The sequence below is a fragment of the Rattus norvegicus genome, chromosome 10 (assembly GCF_021556685.1).
Source record: "Rattus norvegicus strain SHRSP/BbbUtx chromosome 10, alternate assembly SHRSP_T2T, whole genome shotgun sequence".
Taxonomy (NCBI): domain Eukaryota; kingdom Metazoa; phylum Chordata; class Mammalia; order Rodentia; family Muridae; genus Rattus; species Rattus norvegicus.
Window position 1 is genome coordinate 21,043,138 of NC_141543.1, and position 16,659 is coordinate 21,059,796.

General features: G+C 47.2%; 1 protein-coding gene across 4 annotated transcripts in view; it reads right to left on the minus strand.

Moving 5' to 3' along the window:
- Window positions 1-16,659, minus strand: part of Rab11fip3 (RAB11 family interacting protein 3) — an 84,175-nt gene that overhangs the window by 54,848 nt on the left and 12,668 nt on the right. The window contains exon 2 of one of the 4 annotated variants that reach the window (XM_087571548.1): window positions 13,357-13,697. Within the exon in view, the coding sequence (XP_087427674.1) occupies window positions 13,632-13,697 (66 nt within the window). The 3' untranslated portion in view covers window positions 13,357-13,631. 4 annotated transcript variants of the gene reach the window in all.

Consider the following 16,659-nt stretch of genomic DNA (forward strand, 5'->3'; position numbering starts at 1 on the left):
TGGTGTGAGAACAACTGACTACAAAGCATTGGGAGTCCGGAAGGAAAGTTCCCCAGCTGAGGAGTTTCTGAGAGAAGCAGGATCTACGGTGTGATCCTGGAAATACAGCAGCTGAGTGTGGACCGCAGCGATGCATCTGAGAACAGAGCAGCTACCCAAAACCGCTGTGGCACATCCACAGCACTCAGTAGTTAATGTGGAGAGGCTTCCTGACAGAACCTTTCAGAACAAGAGTTCAGACAAGAGTGACAATCACAACAACAAACACATCAGATATGCTTGGGCATAATTAGGAGAGATGAGCCAGCCAATTTACGATGCGAAAGCCAGTTAAACAACAGGATCCAGCAGCCTGCCCGTCCTGAGCACACAGCACAGCACCACCAGTCAGCAGGTGGCGCTCTCCTGACCCTAATGACACCACCTCTAAACAAATAGTCCAGAGCTGAGACCCAGAGCCAGGCACTGTAGCCAAGCAAGAGGAAACAAAGAGGGCAAAAGAGCGCCCGTCCCCATCCAAGGGACGTAGATTCAGGCCTTGAGAAGTTTGACAGAGTCAGAAAATGAATTGCTGATCTCATGAAGACAACCAGGACTCTCAGAGACACAAGTGTTTTCGTGGACATGGACCCCAAAAAGCACAGTTCAAAACTACAAAGACCTGGGGCACTGGCTTAGTAGGGAGAGGACAGAGGGCTGGCCACAGAAGCATGGGAACCCACATTTTACAAAACTGCAGAGCCCAAGAGCATGCACCTATAATTCCAGGGCAAGGATCAGAGGCGAGAGGAACCCTGGGGATTGCTAGCCAGCCAGCCTGGCTGAATCAGCAAGCTCTAGGTTCAGAGAGACTGTCTGGGAGAGAAAGGTGGAGTGTAATTGAGAAAGACAGCCCATGTTACCTGGGGCCTGCAAACATACACCTATAGCCAATGTTACCAGGGATCTGTGCTCAAACATGCACCTAAAGGTAGCTAGAAACTTGAGCATTCGTTGAAGGTGGATGGCATGGGGCTGCTGTTAATTGTTACAGTATCTTAGAGCACTGGTGTCCAGATATACTTACAGACGTATGTGGAGTTATTTCAAAGTGCAGGGGTTAGGCCTTCATCCATGGGAGTGCTTGGCTGGTATTTAGGAAGTCCTAGGTTTTGTGCCCAGCCAGGAGTGGTGCTACACTTCTTTAATGGCAGCACTTGGGAGGTGGAGTCAGGAAGATCAGGAGGAATTCCAGGTCAGCCAGAGCTACATAGTGAGTAGGGGCCAGTCTGAGATATGAGACACTGTATCTCAACATTTGATAAATATATATTATTTAATACTTATAGCTATAAATGTTTTCTATTTAATACCTATATTTATTTAATACATTAGTATTATTTATCTAATATTAAGTAGTAACTGAATACTTAGAACAGATTAGATATGTATATTAAATAAATAGGTAATACATATATATATATGTATATATATATGGGGGTAAGTAAAGACACAACTGAGTTTGCATGACAGACTTGCAAGGCTCGGGAGGGTCCACTACTCCCCACTTTATATGGATATGTACTCTATAAATAAAAATTCAAAATGAGGGAAGGGAACAAGATGGAGGGTGAACATTGGCTAGAGAGACTTAGGCTGAGCATGCAGTGCTGACTACGGGGAAACCCTCAGCATGATGTGTAGTTATGATGGTTTAGGCAGGAAGACTCCACTCCCACCCACCACCTGCTCCAGGATATAGGTGTGGCCTTGGTGAAGGAAGTGGGCCGCTGGGGGTGGGCTTTGAGGTTTCAGAAGTCCATGCAGGGCCAGTCACTGTCTCTCTTTCCGCTGCCTGAGGATCAGGATGTAGAACTCTCAGTCACCTCTCCAGCAAAATGCCTGCCTGCACACTGCCACACTCCCTACCATGATGATAATGGACTTACCTCTGAAACTGTGAGCAAGCCCCCAATTAAGTGCTTTCTTTTATAAGAGTTGCCTTGGCCATGGTGTCTCCCTACAGCAATGGAACAGTGTCTAATAATAGTGTGTGAGTTAGGGATGGATAAGTGTGTTTCAACCCTGCAGCTGCACTGCTTCTGGCTGAGGCCATACCCGTCACTCCACAAAGCCTACATAGTGCCAGAGCCTCCTTTGCTAGGCGGCTGGCACGCACAGCCAAGGCAGGGAGCCACCAGAACATCTCACAGAAGCCCCACCCAGGAAAGCAGCAGGCAAACTAGATTCTCATGCCAACCAGGGCAAGGAAAGGACACTGCACAGGCTGCTGGGGCGATGGGGGCAGGCCTGGGAGGACAGGGTACTTATGACACCAACTTCATCTCTGCCTGTCCCCTACCTTTACCCCCCGCCCCCGCCACACCACTGCTGTTCATGGCTGCATCTAGAAAACCCCATGTGAGTCAAATAAGAACAGGAATATCGTCACTAGGACCCACACCAGAAGTGAAAAAGAGAGAGGTGCTTCAGAGAAACTGCGAGGGACAGATGGCTGAAAACAAAAGAGCAAGAACAGAGTTCTCCTGTCCCATAGGGAGGCAAACAAAGCCAGCACCAAGGATGGTCAGAGCTCACAAGCAATCTCAGTGCTACAAGTGCAAGGAGTGACGGCTTCATCCAGATGGAGAGGCGCCCACAGGACAGCGGCGGAACTGAAGGGCGGGTGTGTGGAAAATACGGAAAGACAGGGAGACAGTACAGAGACACAGCTACCTCCTCTGGGGACTCCAGCTGGACACTGAGGAGTCCATGTGAGTCAATGCCCATCCTATGCTCCAGCCCCAAGAGGCAGAATACCATCTCCAGAATCTGCACTTAAGGGCACCTGAGAAGAGACCCTGAGAAATCAGGACATCAGGCCCAGCCTGGCCGCCTTGTCATATACAATCTCAAGTCAGACTCAAAACAGAATGACTGGCTCCAACAGTGCAAAGCTCTTAAGCCAGTCTCCTCAATGGGGCCCAGCAGGCTGTGGTGGCAGTGCTGATGTTGAGGTTGGTGGTCTACGGTACATACATGGGTGTGCGGCCTGCATGTACAGAGCACTGCCTCTGCTGCGAGTGACGTGCCATCATAAGCCATGGCGTGAGTGCTGGGGACTGAACCTGGGTTCCATGGAAGAGCTGGCAGGACTCTTAACTGCTGAGCTATCTCCTCTCTCTACTTCAGAAAGCTAATTTCTTGGATACAAATGAGTCGAGATTATCAAATGCCTCCCTTCTTACTTCACAGAAGCCTTGATTCCTAAGTACAGAAGTCTGCAGAACCCTGTTGTTCCCAGAAGGGCTATCCAATCCAGAACCACACTGGCCACTCTATCCTTGAGAAATCTAAGAATATCAGCAGCAAAGCTACTAACAGAACACCAAGTGTTCTGTTCTCTCTCAAACCTTAGCCAAACACTTTTAGGCAACCCATTACCTAGGAGCAGGCCCTTTATATATTACATTAAAACGACCAAGAAGGAATAAAAATATACTCTTTTTTAAAGGCTTTTGGATATTTTTTACTTCTCTCTCTACCAACTATTATTCTTATCTATTTATTTTCTCCCAACATGTTGCTCTGTTATATAGACCAGGCTGACCTCAAACCTGTAGAGATCCTGCCTCTGCATGTACAATACTGAAATTAAAGAAGTGTGGAGACAGAGGATCATTACGGGTTTAGAACAGTACACTGCCATTCTCAGCCCTGAAAAGTACACATTAAAAAAGAACTTAAGTTGAAGGCTGGAGAGATGGCTCGGTGGCTAAGAACGCTGGCTGATCCTGCAGAGACCTCAGGTTCAGGTCCCAGCCCCTACACGGCAGCTCACAACCTTCTGTAACTCGAGTTCCAAGGGGTCTGATGCCCTCCCAAAGAGGGAGAGAGAAAAAGACACCATCTTACTGTATAGGAGTATGGACCAGGCTGGTCTCAAATCAGAAAGATCCTCCTCCCTCTGCCATCTGAGTGCTGGAATGTGCCACCATACCCACTGAGTCCCTATCTTCAAAATAAACAACGAGGTTGAGGCTAGCCTGGGCTACCTGCTATATGGAGAGACCTAAACTCCATTTTTAACTAAAAGCATCATCTTCAGCCATTCGGATAGTTCAGCGGGTAAAGGCACTGAACACCCAGGATGGGAAGAGAACCAAGTTCTACAAGTGTTCTCTAAGCTTTACACCTGTGCTGGGAAGCAGCTGTGCATGTGCACAGATAGACAGACAGACACACATACACACATATGCATGCATGTGCACACATACTCTCTGAATACAAGACATTTTTAGACTAAATTTTCTTCATAATCTGAAGAACAAATCAACTCCCATGGACCTGAGGATGCAAGGATGGCCTAATTCCTTCAAACCCAGAGGGCTACACTTGGCAAGCATCTTAGAAAAGTATGCGGCCAGGAAGAAACACTCTGCCCCTTCCTGTAAAGCCCAGCACAGCTAGGAAATTAGCCAAGACACATAAACCAGAGCATAAAAGTAAAGTATTTGAAAACAGAAGCCAGCACTGCACAAGAGGACAGTCAGAACTCTGCAAGGAAGGAGACCACTTTAAGTCATACGAAATGCCACTGGCTCCTAAAGCAAGAACAACAGAATTTATGCCTTTTTTTTTTTTTTTGGTTCTTTTTTTCGGAGCTGGGGACCGAACCCAGGGCCTTGCGCTTCCTAGGTAAGCGCTCTACCACTGAGCTAAATCCCCAGCCCCATGCCATTTTTACTACAGAGGCTAACACACAGCTCGCTAATCTGGGAATGAAGGGAGCAGAATAAGGGTATTAGCCATGGTTCCCCAGGTGCTAGAGCTCTCAAATTACAATGCATGGAAAAACCATCCTCATGTTCAAATTCTATTGCTATGACTGAACCAAAATCTTCAACAAGATGTATTTTGCCAGAAGCAAAGTCCCTGGGGACCCCCTTTTCCTATTCATAACTCTACTGCATCAGCGTGGGCAGGAGAGATACTCTACTGTGGGTGGTTTCTGAAGATCACACCAAAGGGCTGGGTACAGGTAGCTCAATGAGCAGTGTCTAGCTAGCCAGCCCTGGGTTAGATCCCCAGGACTCTATGAAACCAGGCATGGTAATGCAGGCCTGTAATCCCAGCACTGGGGAGGTGGAGACAGAAGACTCAGGAAGTTCAAGGCTATCCTCTCTCTGTACACACACATGTACACACACACAGACACACACATGTACACACACACACACACACACACACACACACACACACACACACACACATGTACACACACACTCCCACTCTTCCTTCTGACGAGCTGCCAAAGCAGTTAAGCATGCACCCAGCAGACTGTCCTGCTGTTTGTCAGATGACATCATAGACAACCTGTGCTGCACCAACCTGGTACCCATCAAGGACCGGAAGGGACTAGCACATCTAAATTTTCCTGATCACTTCAAAGCTCAAAGTTGTCAATTAAGATCTCCACCCCCCTGTTTACTGATAGTTTGTCTGCAGGGTAAAAACTCAATTCCAAAGAAACATTCCTCTAGCAGAATAAAATTCTTTTGTTGAACTCAGGCAGGAGACAGGAAAGAGGCATGGGGCTCATCTAACTTCCCTCCTAGGGAGCTGCTCCTACTTCAAGAGGCCTCTGACTAACATCAAGCACTGTGATTCCTGGTTGTACTCCAGGGTTCTGCCAACTCTCACCAGCTACTAGCCAACCAACCCAACATTTCTCCAGCACTCTGCTACCAAAGGGCCATCAGGATGAGCAAAGACTTCCTCTCATGAAGCTTTGAGTTGTCCTCTCACCTCTATGTGCACATGTACGCCACCATGCACAATAAATAAACTGTAATAAAAACAGCAAGACCCACAGACACAAAGACAACCGACCACAATCAAGTTAGGAGGTGCTGGCTGGGGGATGATGTCATTAGAGCAAATCTGACGTCTATTTTCCTGGTACCTTAATGGCAATGTGTGTTTTTTCCTAAACTTAGACTTGAAAGTGAGACAGGTAGGTTAAAGACTGGTAGGTTTCCCAACACTGAATGTGCTCATTTGCAGCTCAGTTTTCTCAGTACAAAAATAGCTTCCTGAATCACCAGGCAGGGACACAGCACACCAACTGCCTGTGAGGATGAACGGATTGGGCTGCAAGGATGAAACACTGTCTTCTTACATGGAAAAAAGCCACACGGAGGCCAAGAAGGAGGCCAGTCACGTGCTGGAGAAGCCATCTGCACCCAGTGCTTGAAAGGTTCCCAGCTGCCCTGTCCTTCAGCAGACCCAAGCTGCACAGCAGTCAGCCCTAAAACAGCAAATGGCTCTCTTACCAGGACTTGAAATGCAGCTAAGGCTTCATCCGGCGCCTCCCTTAGATTCTCACTTTTTAAATGTGTGTGTGCGCACATGCCACAGCACCACGTAAGAGCAGAGAACTCTCAGGAATCAGCTCTCTCCTTCTACCATCTGGGTCCTGGGTCCAGACTCAGTTTGTCAGACTTAGCAGCAAGCGCCTCTACCCACTGAGCTACTCTGCCACTGCATCCTCTGCCTGTAACCCCACCTCCATGGGATCCATGCCCCTTCTGGTCTTCAAGGATACCTTCATGCACACAGCCTAACCCAGACTCAAAGACAGACATACACAGAGAGATGATGGATGGATGGATGGATGGATGGATGGATGGATGGATGGATGGATGGATGGATGGGTGGATGATAGGGATGGTAGACAGTCCGCCAGACGGACAGATGGATGGAGTTTTAGGGGCTAGAGAGATGGCTTGGTGGCTAAAAGTTCCTCCCGAGGATCTGGATTCAGTTCTCAACACTCATATAGCAAGTTCCAATTGTCTAACTTCAGTCCCATGGGATCCAATATTCTCTTCTGTCCTCCTTGGCCATCAGGAGATGCACGTACATATGTATGTACATACATACACACATACATACATACATACATACATACATACATACATACATACATACATACATACAAGCAAAACTCAGACATAATATAATTCTTCTTAAAAATTTTGGGGGTTGGGGATTTAGCTCAGTGGTAGAGCGCTTGCCTAGCAAGCACAAGGCCCTGGGTTTGGTCCCCAGCTCCGAAAAAAAGAAAAAAGAAGAAAAAAAAATTTTAAAAAAGGGGGCTGGAGAGATGGCTCAGTGGTTAAGAGCACTGACTGCTCTTCCAGGGGTCCTGAGTTCAATTCCCAGCAACCACATGGTGGCTCACAACCATCTGTAATGAGATCTGATGCCCTCTTCTGGTGTGTCTGAAGACAGCTACAGTGTACACATATATAATAAATAAATAAATCTTTAAAAAAAAATTTAAAAAAATTTTTGTAATTTCAAACAAGCGAGGTATAGTGGTGCATGCTTTTAATTCCAGCACTCAGGAGGCAGAGGCAGGCAAATTTCTGAGTTCAGGGCCAGCTAGGAAGAACTTCACAGAGAAACCCTGTCTTCGAAAAAAAGAAAAAAAACAAATAGCATCAACCATAACGACGACAACAACAACAACAACAACGAAAAATGACAACTACAACAACAACAACATCAATGACAACAATAACAACAACAATGACGGACAACGACAACAATAACATCAACGTCAACAACATCAACAACAACAACAAAAGAACAAAGTTGAAATGGGTGCCTCAGAATAGAATCCTGCCACAGCTAATGACAGACACTGTGAGGTGTTTAGAGAAGTGACGAAGTCACTTCCAGCCTCCAGAGGACACGGACACTTTTTCTTTTCCCTTTTTTTTTTTTCTTTTTTTCGAAGGTGGGGACCAAACCCAGGGCCTTGTGCTTGCTAGGCAAGTGCTCTACCACTGAGCTAAATCCCCAACCCCTCAGACACTTTTTCTAAAGAGGACTCACCACCTCAGGGAAAATCATGAGGGACAACAGAGTAGGTTTCCTAGAACAAAACCTGAGAAAGCTCAGGACGCTGTTGTGGCTTCGGCCCTACTTAGCCAAGGCTTTGAGTCTATGTAATTCTGGTAATTTAGGCAGGAGTCTCATGTAGACCACGCTGGTCTCAAACTCACTGTAGTTGAAACAGGCCTTTAACTTCTCATCTTCCTGCCTCTACTCCAAGGGATAGAAGTATAGGCATGAGTCACCATGCCTGGACAGTTCTGATAATTTTTTTTTTTTTTCTGGAGCTAGGGACCAAACCCAGGGCCTTGCGCTTCCTAGGCAAGCGCTCTACCACTGAGCTAAATCCCCAACCCCTTGACAGTTCTGATAATTATGAAAAAACTTATTGTTATTTGATACTGATTCTGCAAAAAAATAATAATAATAATAATTGCACTATTAAAATAGTTTTGTCTCGGGGCTGGGGATTTAGCTCAGTGGTAGAGTGCTTACCTAGGAAGCGTAAGGCCCTGGGTTCGGTCCCCAGCTCCGAAAAAAAGAACCAAAAAAAAAAAAAAAATAGTTTTGTCTCGGGGCTGGAGGGATGGCTCAGCATTACTGCTCTCCCAGAGGTCCTGAGTTCAAATCCCAGCAACCACATGGTGGCTCACAACCATCTGTATTGGGATCCCATATCCTCTTCTGGTGTGGCTGAAGTCATCGAAAATGTACTCATATAGACATAAAATAATTAAAAATATTCTTTCTGTCTCAGTATAAAAAAGAAACGTTCTCAGTTCACGAGTTTCAAGTGCTAAGAGACTCCACAAAATGTTCCTTAGTCTGCAATAGTCGAGTGCAGAGTAAACTTAACTGGTCTTCTCCAGAAATGCCCCTTTAAAATTACAGCGCCATGGACTGAAGAGATGGTTCAGGAGTTGGAGGCGATCTTCCAGAAGACCCAAGTTCAGTTCCAAAGACCCACAGTACTCACAGGGCACATCACTGTCTGTAACTCCAGAGGATCTAACACCCTCTTCTGGTCACCATAGATATCAGGCACACATTTGATACACAGACTACATGCAGGAAAAACACAAATCATAATATTTTTTGTTAAAAGAAAAAGGGAAAAGGCAGCAAAGCCAGACAAAGTGGCGCATGGCTATGAAGCTGTGTCCTCAGCACTAGGGAAGCAGAGACTTCTACCTAGTGAGTATGACGTCAGTCCAGGATACATGAGATCCTCTCTCAAACAAAGCAAAATACTTAACAAGAGTTAAGGCACCAAAAACGTCCAGGCACTGTGTGACTTGTTCATTTCTCCCCAGTCAGTGAGCTGTGAAGTGACCATCGCATAAAGGGCTTTCAATCCAAGAGCAGAAAATGCAAAAGGTCCCCAGACCTTAGCACAACCGGCTCCATGATGGAGGTGCCGTCCAGGCCGGAAAACAGCATTCAGACAGCACCACCTGCCAAAAGTAAAATGAAGGCCTTGTCCATCCAAGTCCACGGTTCTGGGAAAGTCTCTAACCGTGCTAGCCTTGCTTTGGGCTTCTGTGGCTCTGCTTCTGGCTAACTGGTCTTGATAACTGAAGTACGTCAACCCAGAACATGTTTCCTGTGCTTAAGAGCTCTCCCTGAGAAAGACTCAGTGCTACACTGGGATCCTGAACACCAGTGTAGTCGTCGTCAGGCTAATAAAGACTTTCTATTGGCTTGCACCCACATCCGAGCAGTCTAGTATAATGCAGATGAACCCGCTCAACTAGGATGAAATTAACTTAGTGAACACATGAAGGACAATGGGGGAAGGATCAGAGGGGAGAAAGGGAAACAACGCTGCAGAGGTGACAGCACTCTCGGAGGAAAGCTCAACAAAGGAAGGTGATGACCACTGTCCTGTGTCCAGAAGGTAACCTGAGGGGACAGCAGGAGGAATCTAAGCCACTGCAGAGAGGCCACTCACTGCTGTAATCGGAGTTTTTAGGCTGGGTCAGCCACCACCTGGGTTCAGCTGCCCACCCATTCTCATGCCCCAATTAAGACACTAGGAATGAGGAAGATGAAGACTTCTTCACTGTGGCCACACTGGGCGGAGGGACAAATAAAGGCATTCAGAGACTCCAAATCCATCTTCAGAGAACTCGCTTAAGGGAAAGACAGGCTTAAGGGAAGGACAAGGGGAACGAGTAACTAAGCACTTGGTCAAATCCCCATCTATCTCTGGTCCATCAGTGTCCTAGCTCAGATCCTCCAAGGTGGTCTAGTCCATACACTAACTTAGTCTCTAGAGGGGGACACTCTCATCCCTTCAAGTGTCTTCCAGATCACTTCCCCTCAAGGAGAAGTACAGTTGGTCTTTGTGGCCAACAGCCCTCAAAGGGGAGAGGGAGTCTAAGACTGTGTTCTTCCTGAAATCCAAGGTGACTACAGGCTTAGAACAATGCCTTGTTTTCTGGGCCTCCAAGCTTCCAAGCTTAAAGAGAAGTGGAGAGGTTACACAGACACTCCTTAAAGGATCAACATGCCTAACCTGCAGAGGTAATCAGGTGACCCAAAGGAAAGAAAAGAGACAAAATGAAGGCAAAGATTACGATTACCAGGGCTTCTATTGACACACAAAACACCTGTACTTCTCATCGCTGCCTGAGCACAGCCTAACAACTCAGTCACTAGAAAGTCCAGTGACACAGAAAACAAGCTCTCATGACTGCCTGTGCTGCTGCCTCCCACTGAAGAAGCCCACAGGACTGCCCATACCTCAGTCCTAAGGTCCTGAGGAAGGGAAGCAATGAGAGACCACCCACCAGGGGTCAGGTCTGTTGCTTCTGAAGCCTGTCTCCCTATGATAACCACACCCTTGTCCGGTTCCAAAAGGCTCCAATGAGAAGAGAAAATACTTTCTCCAAGTCAAAGCACATGAGCCCACTCAAATTTTCTCAACATTTTAAAATTACACTTATTATTACTTGTTTGAGGAGTTGTGTGCTTGCCGCAGCGTGAGTTTGGAGTTCAGAGGACAACTAGCTGGCGCCAGCTCTCTCCTTCCTATTTGAGTCCAAGGGATTGACCTCAGGTTGCCTTTATCTAGTGAGCCATCACACTGGCATCCAAAATTTCCTTTTGAGCATGCTAACTGAGCCTAAGCCACACAGGGGCAGGACCTGCCCAGCAACTTCATCTAAGGCCAAGACTGTAGAGATTCTGTCCCCAGAGAATTGGCTGAAGCCACAGGACACAATTCTGAATCAGCAACAATGACCCCACCCCAGCCACCTAGATCCATCACTCTCGCCCCTGCAGGCCGGACCACCTATGCACACAACATGACAGCCCCATGTTGAGAGCAACTAGCCTGGAGCCCCTCACATCTAGCCCAGCACCAGGCTGTTAAGACCGCTCACTGAGTAAAGCACGTGCCAGACAACCTGAGTCCAATCCCCCAAGACCACACAAAGAAGAAAGCAAAGGACTCACTCACAAAGCTGTCCTCTGACCTCCGCATGTGCCACAGTCCACATGTACAGCCTCAGACCTACCATATACAGTAAGAAGTAATAAACAAAAGTTACAAAGGTAAAACCGGGGTCAGAGATGGCTCAGCAGTTGTGAGCACTGGCTACTGTTCCAGGGAACTCAGGTTTTACTCCCAGCACCCAAAAGACAGCTCACAACCATTTCTAGAGTTTCGGATGTGCTGCCCTCTTCTGACCTCCTCGGGTGCTGTATACATATGGTACAGAGACACACATAAGACAAACAGGCAAAACACACGTATGCTAAAATAATAATATATCATAAGTTAATTTTTAAATGATAAAACCGAACCCCTCTCACCAAGTATCTTCCTGGTCTCAAAGTTGTCCCCTGACAAACCTCCTGGTAACTAAGGACAGATGCCATATCAAACTAACGACCTGTGCTAAGATCCACTAACGAGGAGAACTCAGCATCTACACCAGGCTTGGTATGCAGCTTGGTGGAGGAGCATGTGCGAGGTCCGGAGTTCCATCACTCGTATAACAAAACAACCAAGTTCAAGCACCCCCAACTATTAGACAACGAGTTTTCTTCAGAGAAAGGTCTGACCTTACAGTAGATAGAATTACCTATGGAGGTGTCTCCTTGCCTGCCCCAAAAACTGTCAGGCCCTCAGTTCTCCAGCACCGCTTTGGATTGCCCTTAGACTGGTTTTATCACTGACTCAAACTTGAAAACAAAGCCCAGTGTTGTTTAGCATGCTCTGCCGGTGAGCTGATCTGTCCAAGCTCAGGAACCTCCGTTTAGGAGTCAAAGAGGCCCAGGGCAGGGCAGACCTCATCGAATGAAGGAGCCAAAGGCGCTGGTTAAATCTGTAATTCCTCCTACAACTATCCTCACTCCCAGACCTTCCCAACAGGAACAGTTACTATATCAGACAAGCATTGAACAGAATTCACGGTTCAGGAGGCAGCACGGATAGTATCCGGGTGTGGCAGCAGCTCAGAGGCCCAGCACCAACTGAGGCCTAGACCCAGAGTATGGTGGGATTCATAACTATGGAGGGAGTCTGTAGCAGAAGCCAGAGGACTAGGTTCAGGGATTACCTTGTTACTATTAAGGGTTTTTAAAGTAATTTATCTTCGCCAATTACAGGACCTGTCAGTAGTTTACCAAAAGTAATATGGAGGATGCATGTCCATTCCCAGTGAAACCTCAGTGGCTGTGCACGCCTAACACTTGTTGGCTTCAGAGACAGGAGCACTATTTACAAGGCTAACGCGTTACTGAATCATGAGAAGTGAGTACAGAAAAATGTCCCCAGGCCGGTGCTCCTTAGTTCTGGATGAGGAGGGAAGTACAACGAAGGCAGCCACCCAATCACAGAGCAGAGTACAAGCTAGCACTAGGAATGCCCACTTGACCCTTTCAGTGTGCTGTGCCTCTGGTCCCAGAGATTGAAACTCAGCACCATGAGTCATCTGCCTGGGCTGGGGATGTAGCTCAGTAGCACAATTTCACTCAAGCATGAACTCCAGGAACTATTTAAACAGGGTATGGTTCCTCACATCTACAACCCTATTGCTTGGGGTAGGAGGTAGAGGCAGAAGGATGTGACTTCCAAGATTATTTCCCATTACATAGTAAGTTGGGGACCAACCTGAAATATATGGGACCCAGGAGAGAAAGGGGCTGGGAGTAGTGAGTTCATTCCCATCAAGGGCCAAAGGATCTATCTGACTTGACCTACGGGAGACAACAGCCAGGACCCCACAGCGAAGCAAAGGCACCTCTTTCATCAAGTGAACATCTCTTTGGAAATTAGGGTGCTGCACAATCTAAATCACCCACAGTGACTTCACTGGCCGTAGAAGAAAGGAGAAAACATGGAGCTCCCACAGGCCCCAAAGGGTGCTCATGTCCGCAAACAGGCTTCTCCTCATGCTGCCAAGAAGGCAATTTCATGACTCAATGAATCTCAAGCTTTCCAGTCAGTCATAATGAACCTTTCTTTTTTTTTTTTTTTAAGATTTATTCATTTATTATATATAAGTACACTGTAGCTGTCTTCAGATACACCAGAAGAGGGCATCAGATCTCTTTACAGATGGTTGTGAGCCACCATGTGGTTGCTGGGAATTGAACTCAGGACCTCTGGAAGAGCAGTTGGGTGCTCTTAACCGCTGAGCCATCTCTCCAGCCCATAATGAACCTTTCATAACAAGTGGAGGGCTGGGTTTGGTGAGTATGCCTTTAATCCCAGATGGAGGGTCTCTGTGACTTCAAGGCTGGTTTGATCTACAATGTGAGTCCCAGGACAGCCAGGGATACATAGTGAGATCTTGTCTCTAAATAAACAAATAAAAATAAAGAGGAATAGATTTGGTATTTCAGAAAGATTTTAAGTACCTTCCAACTTCAGAAATTATCTACCAGTTTACCAAGTAAAATAATGGGTAATTTACCAGTAAAACCATCAGAGGATGCTTTGCTACCTGCCTGTATAAAGGAAATGAGGCAGCTCTGGGTATTCATATCTAGAGGCTGGCATAAGGGACCTGTAGAAGGTAAAATGAATTTTCCCTTCTTTAAAGGTTCCTTAGACAGGGTCTCACATAGCCAAAGATGACCTCGAATTCTCTATATAAAAACAAGGATAACTTTGGACTTCTGATCCTCCTTTCACTCCCAAGTACGAGGGTGCAGGCTGTGCCACCATGCGCCCAACACATCATATGCCTTGATAGCTTTTTCACCTAATAATAAAATTATGCCTGGTGTGGTAGTGCACACCTTTAATCTTAGTATTAGGGAGGCAGAGGCAGGCAGAATCTCTAAGAGTTCGAGGCCAGCCTGGTCTACAATAGTGAGTTCCAGTACAACCATATAGAAAAACCCTGTCACAAAAATAATTAATTAATTATGAACCCAACGAGGAGAAAATAGAGCCTCATCTCTGTAGTAAGGAGGGTTTTTCACAGGACCACTGGGTCCAGAGCTGCATAAAGACTTTCCTAAAGAGTTACCAAGCGACACTGCTGCCACCAGCATTGTTGTAGGCCATGACCACACTGAGGACGTGACACTGCCGACCGTGGCACTCAACCCAGGCATCTGAGCTCCTGCAGCCAGCAGAGAAGGGGTGTTAGGACAGAAACTTACACAGAAAAGCAAGAGAAGTGGAGTGTCTGCATCCAGGGAGCAGCACAAGAGGCTCTGCGAAGGTGACACCCAGCCTAGTGTCACCTTATGTTTTGGTTTCAGCAGTACTTCTGTTTCATGCCGCTAAGGATGCTCCAACACCTACACGGTCAATCAACCACATCTCTGATCTAAGGGCTCTTCTTAGTTACAAGACAAGAAAGCCTGAATACCCCGGTACGAGTCCTCCTCCCACTGCCTCTGTCCAGCTGTCCTGACGGGAGCTACCCCTGTAGGTTCTCTTAGCCCCACTCCTCCCTGTCACTAGGTATCTCCAGCAGGAGCACCACGAACTGACTCCCTGACCGTCTGCCCTCGTCCACCCACATCTTACCTCTCCAAGCTGAGCCACCTTGTAAAACACCGACCCTCATTCCCTGTCCCCTACTTAAACTCTAAGACCCCTTCATACAGCTACAGCCTCTCCTCTCCATCAGTGAGGCTCCTTCCCCGCTCAGTCGCTGCCTTACTAACACTACTGACTCTAGAACGGAAGCTCAGAGGTTGCCTCAGTGGTGTGGTGGCACACGCTGGGGATCAGGAGGTCACCATTCGACTCAGCTACACAGAAGCTAAGAGGCAGCGAGGCCCTCTCTCACCTCAGAGATACAAAGCAAAGCGCTGCTTCCCTGCAGGAAGGAGCTTTCCTAAGTAGGTCAGGCTCCCACTTACACAACCTCCAAATTACCTACCTCCACCTTCCAGCATTGGAGATGACCTGCCCACCGCCTAGAGAAAAGGGACGGGGAGTCCTACTCACTATCCTACAGAGGTCACTGCCTAAGGCCCGAAAGACTCGGGGAACACAGGTGAAGAAAGGAACAGTCATGAGCTGATAAAACCCAGGCCTGCCTGATCCCAAGGCTGGCAAGACCTACACATTTGTTCCCTTAAATTTGACAACCACTTTGTAGATAGGAAAACAGTCCTTGTGTCAATACACACAGAAGGTCACTGCTTTCCGAGACACCTGCCAGAGTGCTGGATTCAGAGCTCCATGCAGAGCGGCTCATGCAGAGAATCAGGACAGGTGGCTCGACTGTGCTGCACTCATCCACATGGGAGAGGCAGGTGCGGCAGCCAGCCTCAGGCCGGAAGCCTGAGTCTTAGGAGTTTATTTTGGAGCCACCCAAGAAGCTTGTGCTCAAACAGATGGTACCTTCTCACCATCAGCAGCTCTTCCTAGGCTCTGCTTGAGGGCTGGAAGATTTCCCTTTTGCTACCAGTCCTGTACCACTGTGTCAGTCTTGACCTAAGAAAGAGACTTGTTTGCTTAGCCCCCAAGTCCAGGGTCTTCCCGGGGAACACCTCTGCTCCGTAAGGTGTGACCGCCACCCCCATGCCTTCACGAACTGTGCTGGACCTGCCTGTTTGTCTTGATGTCCTCCGCTTTATATACCCATGTATTTACTCTGAAAGCCATTTGCCTAATCACTCACACCTCCCAGATACTGGGATTCTCTGCAGGTTTTCCCAGTGGGCTGGCTTTTCAGGAGGCTGGTAGCTGACCTCATTCAAGTGCTTCTGAGCATGCTCTCTGCATCCCACCCATCTGTTCCAATGGCTGTAAGGACTTGTGGATTTCCCCACTGGATGCCCTGCCAGTCGCACACAGGGAAGTGGCTAGGCAGGAGGCAGACAGCCTGAATCCGTTCCAGTCTCAGGCCAGTGGTGAGATCTGTCTCACTTTATGTATGTGTCCATGTGTCCATTACTCATATTACAGTCTCACACCTATCAAGTTAGGGGCTGTAACCCTAGCCCATCTCATGATCCCATCTGGCTGTCATCCAGATTGCTTGTTTGGTTTTTTTTTTTTTAACAGATAGGAGACCTACCATATAACCCTCCCTGGGCTTGGGTTCTTTTTACAAATTATTTTACATTATGTGTATACGTGTCTGTGTGTATAGCCATGAAGGCCAGAAAAGGAAATCAGACCCCTAGACCTTGAGGTATAGGCAGTTGTGAGATCTCCAAAGGAGTGCAGGAAACCAAACTTCAGTTCCCTGCAAGAGCAGCAGGAGTTCCTAACTGCTATGTGAAGTATCCCACCTGACATGATTAAATTAAACTGAAATGTAAAACTAAAAGAAGAAGGACCTGGAG